The sequence below is a fragment of the Corapipo altera genome, unplaced genomic scaffold, assembly GCF_003945725.1.
Source record: "Corapipo altera isolate COAL_440 unplaced genomic scaffold, ASM394572v1 75, whole genome shotgun sequence".
Taxonomy (NCBI): Eukaryota; Metazoa; Chordata; class Aves; order Passeriformes; family Pipridae; genus Corapipo; species Corapipo altera.
This window is the reverse complement of record NW_020884887.1, coordinates 13,650,628-13,657,815: the sequence shown is the minus strand read 5'-3', so window position 1 is coordinate 13,657,815 and position 7,188 is coordinate 13,650,628. Positions and strand designations below refer to the sequence as shown.

At 45.0% G+C, this 7,188-nt stretch overlaps 2 protein-coding genes across 2 annotated transcripts in view; both read left to right on the top strand.

Moving 5' to 3' along the window:
* Window positions 1-60: 60 nt before the first annotated feature.
* CAMLG (calcium modulating ligand) lies at window positions 61-6,887 on the top strand. Its single transcript, XM_027643150.1, has 4 exons — window positions 61-253; window positions 2,070-2,524; window positions 3,359-3,424; window positions 5,138-6,887. Exons 1-4 carry the CDS (start codon window positions 91-93, stop codon window positions 5,327-5,329), a joined length of 876 nt encoding a protein of 291 aa, XP_027498951.1. The 5' UTR covers window positions 61-90; the 3' UTR covers window positions 5,330-6,887.
* Window positions 5,829-7,188, top strand: part of DDX46 (DEAD-box helicase 46) — a 17,876-nt gene continuing 16,516 nt past the window's right edge. The window contains exon 1 of the mRNA XM_027643516.1: window positions 5,829-5,859. Within this exon, the coding sequence (XP_027499317.1) occupies window positions 5,829-5,859 (31 nt within the window). The remainder of the gene's footprint in view (window positions 5,860-7,188) is intronic.

Below are 7,188 nucleotides of genomic sequence, written 5' to 3'. Positions count from 1 at the left end.
GGCGGCGCCCGCTTCAGCGGGCGGGCAGGGCGGTACCCGCGCCTGCGCAGTGCGCGGGGCGGGCGCGGTGCCGGGCCTGAGGAGCCGGGGATGGCGGACAGCGGGGCGGGCGCGGCGCCCACACCGCCGGGTCCCCCCGCGGGGCTCTCGGCGTCCCAGCGCCGCGCCGAGCTGCGCCGCAGGAAGCTGCTCATGAACTCGGAGGAGCGCATCAACCGCATCATGGGCTTCCACCGGCCCGCGGCCGGCAAGGGTGAGCCGGGTGGCGGGGGTGGTGTGAGGGCTCCGCGCGGGGCAGCGGGGACGCCTCGGGCTCCTCTCGCCCTGAGCGCTGCCCGCGCTCCCCTCGCGGGCAGGAGCGGCGGCGACAGAGCCCGCTGGCTCCCCAGGGTCCCTCAGTGCCGCCTGCCCTCGCAGGGATGCTCTGAGAGCAGCGCGACCTGCGAGGGACCCGCCCTCGGGTAAGATCCGTGTGTCACCGGAACGTCGGGACTTGGGGCCGGCACTGTCCCTGGTCATTTCACTGCAAGTGGGTTTTCTTAGCTGAAGAAAGGGTGAGCCTCCCCTGCAAGTGGTTTTTCTTAGTTAGAGAAAGGATGAGCCTCCCCCACGTTTCCAGTCATTTACTCCTGGCTTTCGTAGCTGGGTTTTTCTGGCAGTCGGTTGTCTCCCGTTTGGGTAATGACCAGGCGTTGGACGATTGTGGTGGGCATGCAGGATTTTCTTGCAGAATCATAGGTAGGTCGTTTATATTTCTCCACATGCTTCAAGCAGGCTGACCATCTTGTCAGGAAAGAGTTCTCAGATTTTGGTTTACAAGGATGCCCGTGAGCCATGAATCAATGTGATTTAACACTGAGAAGTTCTCCTTAAGCATTGGTTCTCGCTCTCTGGTAGGACCAGACCTGTTGTGTCTCTTGGTTTGGCTTTTGTTCTCTGCCATCACCTCTCTTGCTCTAAGATGGGTCTTGAGATTTCATACAGAGCAGATTAACACTGCTCTGCCTCTGGCAATAGAAAACAAGCCAAATTGTTGGAAATGGTACAACTTTTGTAATTTTTAATAGCTTTAATTAACCTTTTGTTAGTTGTTTTAATTAATCATACGTGCTGTGTTAGGCCTTAAATCACTTTTAGCCAGTGTTTAGCAGAAAGTTGTCATAAGCTACTTTTGTGGGAACACAGCTTGGGAAAAGTACTAAAACTGTAAGTTTTGTTAAAAGTTAACCTTGAAATACTTCAATGAACAAAGCCTGGGAGAGAGAAAGATGTATTGTTGAAGCTGGACATCTGGAACCCAAGATTTATGAACTGTAAGGGCTTTTTGCAGAAATCAGCAGATAAAGAAGAAGGGTAACAAAGACTCCATAGATGTGATACAAAGTCCCTTCTGAGAGAAAAAGATACTAAAAAGACTAAAGATATGAACTAATTATCATAAAAAGCAGAAAGTAATGCCTAATAAAAGGCAGAATACTAACTAAAGAGAATTATGTAATTAAGAACCAATGAGCATTGATTTGTTTGCTAAAAATGTAAAAATAGGTAGAAAAATTATGTATTGGGTCTGTGTGGGGACTGAAATCTGTCTTACACCTCTGGCTAGAAATGAAGTAATGCCTTGCTTTCTAACACTAAAAAGACAGTGTTAGGGAGTTTTATGTATCCTGACAATTTTGGAGTATTTGGCAGCCAAGGTGCACTTTTTTTGCCTGCTCATTTGTCAGGTTTCAGTGCTCTCCTGGGTGATTCACCTTCTGCAAATCTTTGTCTTTTGTTTTATGTTGCTCTATGTGCTTGGAACAAGGTCTTTCCTCCTGTGCAGGCAGTGCTGTTGCTTAGGGAAGTACAGTGTTTTAATTTCTCCATTGCTGACCAACAGCTTCACCTTGTGGCCTGCGTTGCCCAGCTGCCTGTCCCGTGTCTGTGTGTGAAGCAATGCCCTCTTTAGTCCTGTCTTTTCACTTGGGAAGCAAAGACATCAACCCAGGACCCCAGTCCACTTTGGCCAAAGTGTTGTTCCACGTACCTGCTGTGTGTAACTGCGTGTTTCTGTTTCTCTCCTTCAGATGACGACAGTCACGCAGAGTCAAAGCTGCAGCACGAGCAGGATAAATCCAACTCCCTCCCCATTCCTTCGGTTTCCAAGCGAATCGTGCTTGGAGATTCCATGTGCAGTGTGCCAGGCTCTGCTGACCACGCAGGGAGCCTGGCAGAGCTCAGGGGGGACAAGGACTTGTTCGGCAAAGCCCCCGAGCTGGTCACCGAGGGCACAGGGGAGCTCCGCCACCGGCACCGGGGCGACCTGCCCCCGGAGGCTGCACCACGGCCACCCAGACACGGGCTGGAGCAGTACCTGTCCAGGTTTGACGAGGCTCTGAAGCTGAGGAACCAGCTGATGAGTGAGAAGCCGAGCCAGGAGAACGGGAGTGCCGGGGAGGAGTTTGACTCTTTCCGCATTTTCCGCTTGGTGGGATGTGCTCTGCTCGCCGTCGTGGTCAGGGCTTTTGTGTGCAAGTACCTGGTGAGTTCAGGGGAGCAGTCCTGCTCTGCTGATGCAAATTTATTGGGGAATACCCTTCATCTGGGGCTGAAGTCTGTTGGTAGTGACCCAGTGGGAACTTCAGGCGCTACATTTCCACACAGCCACTGTGTAACCACTGAGAGCAGCAGGTGTTTGGTCTGTAGTGGTTGAGGGCAGATGCACTGGAGTAGTTGTTGCAGTTTAAGTCCCCTGCAAATTTATTCACTTCTTTGTGAGCATATGAGTCAGCTGCTCCCCTAGTTTGGAGTGTACAAAAGAGTAATAGAGTAAGAATAAGAATCCCCATCCCTGGAAGTATTTGATGCCAGGTTGGACAGGGCTTGGAGCAACCTAGTCTAGTTGAAGGTGTCCTTGCCCTTCAGGGGGCTGGAATGAGATGGACTTTAAGGTCCTTCCAACCCCAGTCATTCTGTAATTCTAGGAACAGTAACATTTGTCCCAAGATAAGTAGATCCTACTCATTTATCAGTCTGAGAAAAGTAATTCTCAGTATTCCTGGTGCCTGCCAGAACAGCACAGAGATGTGTGGCAGGCACAACCTGCCACCTCCTGGATCCCTGGGCTCAGTTTCACTCACTGCTGCTCCCTTCTGGGATTTCAGGGTTTTAGGCTCCAAATAGGGCAGAACCTTATTTTTGTCATGTAACTTGTCTACTTAGGTTTGTAGTATTCAAGAATAGGGTTGCTGTGTTCCATGAATTATTTTTTACCTACTAATTTTAATTTATGACTTATGAAGCATTAAATTTCTGTGTTTCTTCGCTGTTACTTCTGACCAAGTTAATTTTTGTGTATTCTTTTCTGTTTCTTCAGTCAATATTTGCACCATTTCTTACTCTACAACTCGCTTACATGGGACTGTCCAAGTACTTTCCAAAGGTAATTTTTTTATTTTCAGAATTAATTTGAAGTGTTTTAAATTTAAACTTGTGTTTAGATTGTATTAGGACCAACACATGTGAAGTATTCTTCTCTTGTTTTAACCTGTAGAGTTGTATTACCAATGCTGATAGTTTATACTAATTTTTAATCTTTCCAGATTTAGTCCAAATCTTTTTTTACAGTTTCTGTGAAAACATGGACTAGCAGCTTGTTTAGCTGTAGCCTAATTAAAAGCATCTGACCAGGAAATCCAGGTAGTTCTTTCATGTCTTCAGGAAATTTGCTTTTCTCCTAGACCACGCTCTTCCCTGGTTACTGTTTGCTCTGTCAGCAGCTGTTCTGCATGTAAAATCTGGATGAAATTTGTGAGTGTGTTTGCTAAAGAATGAGGCAGAACGTGGGTTTTAAGGGCTCTGCATTCCATTGCTGGTATCAGGTTGAATGGCAGCTTGAAATGAGACATTTATTTGTGTGTGAGACTTGCTGCTCATTAGTTAGATTTGCTCTATCACTTGATTCATATATTTACACCAGGCAGTTGTGCTGAAGTATTTGTTAGGTTGATGGTTTTGTCAGGTTTGTGCTGCAAAGTGGGATTGAATGATGTTCAATCCATAGTTAAAAGGGAAAATTTACATTTTAAAAGGAATAATACATTACCTGTAGGAAATCAGAATAAATCAGCAGTTCTTTTGTAGTTAAGTAAATCGTAATAGTCACTCTAAGCTGATGTGTCACAACACAAAACAGTAGAATTAGCCTTAGATTTGCACCAGCTCATCAGCTACATCTTCTTGATCTTGTTTCTGCTGTATTTAAAATCAGCTCTTCAGTTTCAGAATTTAAAGAGGTGTTTCCTTTCCACAACGTGCTTTTACTGCACTTTATTGCATGAGGTCAATCTGTTAGTTACCCTTCATTTTTCTCTCATGAAACATAGAAATGTTCTTGAAATCTTAATTTAGATTGGATTAAATTAAGATGTCCAGCAAATATCATCAAATTACCAGAATTTTCAGCCACTGTTGCCTTTTCCTACCTCTCAGACTTTGCATTCTTGGGATTCCTCATCTCAAGGATGGAACATCTTTCAAAAGGTTTTGGGGCATTTCTGAGTTCAGAGGATGAAACTTCCAAATTACGTTGTACTAAAATAGAAACAGTTGGGTTTTCAATTCTAAATAATTTTTCTGTTAGAAAACTAACAGTATTTTTGGGGCTTGGAGCAACCTGGTCTAGTGGAAGGTGTCCCTGCCCGTGGCAGGGGGGTTGGAACGAGATGAGCTTTAAGGTCCCTTCCAACCCAAGGCTTTCTGAGTTCTATTTTTTGCCAAGTAGTGTAATGAGATTAATCCAGTTCTGCCAGTGGAGATGCCAGGTTTGGCTTCTTACTCCCAGATTGCCCCTGTCTGGGAATCTTCCCACTGCTGCACAGCCCCACCTCTCAGCCTGCTTGGAGGCAGAATATCTGGGATCAGTTTTCTCTGCTGTTCTCCAGCCCCTCGCTCAGCTCCGGGGGATCAGGCACAGCAGGAATCTGTGTCTGGGATAAGTGCTGTGAATCCTCCAGTGTGTCTGGAGAGAATCAATCCAAACCTGCTGCTCTTACCAGTGAATTTGGAATGTGTGAAATTGGCACAACACTGGTGACATGTAAAGCAGAATTGGATTAGGGGGACTAACGTGACACTGTGTTTTTATCCCTTTTAGTGTGAGAAGAAGGTGAAAACGACAGTCCTGACTGCTGCTCTCCTGCTGTCTGGGATCCCTGCAGAAGTGATCAGTCGCTCCATGGACACCTACAGCAAAATGGGAGATGTTTTCACAGACCTCTGTGTCTATTTCTTTACTTTTATCTTTTGCCATGAACTTACTTTGGTTTTTGGCTCTGAAGTACCATGATGGCTGTACAATTCCACGCAGCAGCTACACTAAACCTTTCTGGACTGTGTTCCTTTAATGTCTGACACTGTGCAGACAGGTCTAAACCTTCACTAAAATTCCTACCTGTTGAAATGCTTGAAAGGAGCCTTAAATCCAGTCATTTTGGGAAAGGAAGAGCAGGGTCCCAGACTGCCAGTTGTATTGGTTCAGTTTATTTAAATACTGTGTCTGCATATTACAAATGTGAAGACTTAGGGTGCAAGTGTCAGTGGATGATTTATTTGCTTTAGTTAGATGATGCCCCTCTCAGCCTCCTTCATAAATATTTACAAAGCTGCCTTTGTTCTTTTCAGTGAGAACAAGAAGAGAGTTCCCTTCAGCAGAAGCATATATATGTGTATATCCTGTATGACTGTATCTAACCAGACCTGCTCATTTTGTGGTGTTCCCATTTTTTTTTAAAGAAAGCTCTAAATAAAAGAAATCCCTGTACTCTGTTCAAATGTTCAAGGTCAGAATGTTGAACCAAGTAGCTGCTTCTGGAGAATGTTGGTGAAACTTGCCACTTTGTTGTTATGATCCTTGCCTTGCTATACCTTATTTGTTGTGATTGTAATGAATTTCATTGGATGAGGATTGTGGAAAAGAGCTAAGCAAAACCAATAACAAGAAAATCCTGGTGCTTACAAATGTCATTAATCAAAAAATAAGAAGAAACAAAATTATTCTCACCTGTTTATGAGTTTCCAGCAACCTAATCCTAGTGCAGCTCATCCCTGTGCTTTCTGATGCCTTTTCTTTATGTTAACAGTTCATCTCATGAGGGAGTTGTATATATTGGCACCCAACCTGCAGTGTCAAATCTTTGCTCTGGTGTTTGTAAAACTTACAAGGGAAACTGTTTTGTTTTCAATCTCTTATGAATTTTGCACAGTGGGAGGAAGGAAGTGTCATTCCAAATAGTCAACTTAAATGGTGGTAATCTATAAAAATCTTTATTGAAGCTAAATTTGGTAGTGTTTTCATCTTGTAGTTTTCTGTTTAGAATCTGGACTTTCAGGAGATCTAGGCTGATGTCTTTTTTAGCACAGTAAAACACCTATTTAACTTGGTATTTGTCTGCAGAAATTTTTTTAGGGAGCAGAAGTGTTTAATTATACCTCTCTAAAGTAAATGCCCTGCACTCTGCCTGTTATTTCCTGTTAAAACTGTAATTCTAGTGCCTCGTTTCTGACTCCTGAATTAGATACATGTTTGTGGCCTGAAAACAAGAATCTTACATTTTGATTTGACTATTTTTGGGGGGTTTTTTTGTTTGTTTTTTTAACATTATGTTACAGTGAGTATTATGTTACAGATGTACAGGGCTGCAGAAGATTCTGACTTGGGTCTGTGAGCACAGATACTGATTCAGAAGCTTTAAATTTGTTTATACTAGACAGGAATTTCAGCAAACGGAAATTAAGGTCGAGATATGTAAATAACGAGTCTGCTCCGAAGTTACATGTGTCCCGATTCTCTTATTTATATGCCCAAACGTGATACAAATAAATTGCAAAAACACCGTGTACCAAGACCTGCACAAAGCAGTGAATGTTTAATCATAATTTTAACACCAATCAGCTCCAAACCGTGGCGCGAGCGGGCAGAGCTCCAGGAGGGGCTGGGTGGAGGAACGGCGATCAAGAAGCGCCCTTTTGACCAAGAAGCGAACCGCCTCTATTCTGTTTACACCAGAATAACTGTGTTTCCCGTGCCTCTCCGGCCGGTTGTTCCCCCCCAGAGCCCTCTCCCCGCCCCGGCTCTGTCCCGCTGTCGCTGCGCCCTCCGGCCGCGGGGGCGCTGTCGGGGCGGAAGGGGCGGTGCCGGGGCGGTGC

Bases quoted from the DNA above. Each gene is read 5' to 3' on its own strand.
- CAMLG (XM_027643150.1), top strand. From the start codon at position 91: ATGGCGGACAGCGGGGCGGGCGCGGCGCCCACACCGCCGGGTCCCCCC. The intron at 2,525-3,358 runs GTGAGTTCAGGG...CTGTTTCTTCAG, and splicing joins CTTTTGTGTGCAAGTACCTG to TCAATATTTGCACCATTTCT. The intron at 3,425-5,137 runs GTAATTTTTTTA...TATCCCTTTTAG, and splicing joins TGTCCAAGTACTTTCCAAAG to TGTGAGAAGAAGGTGAAAAC.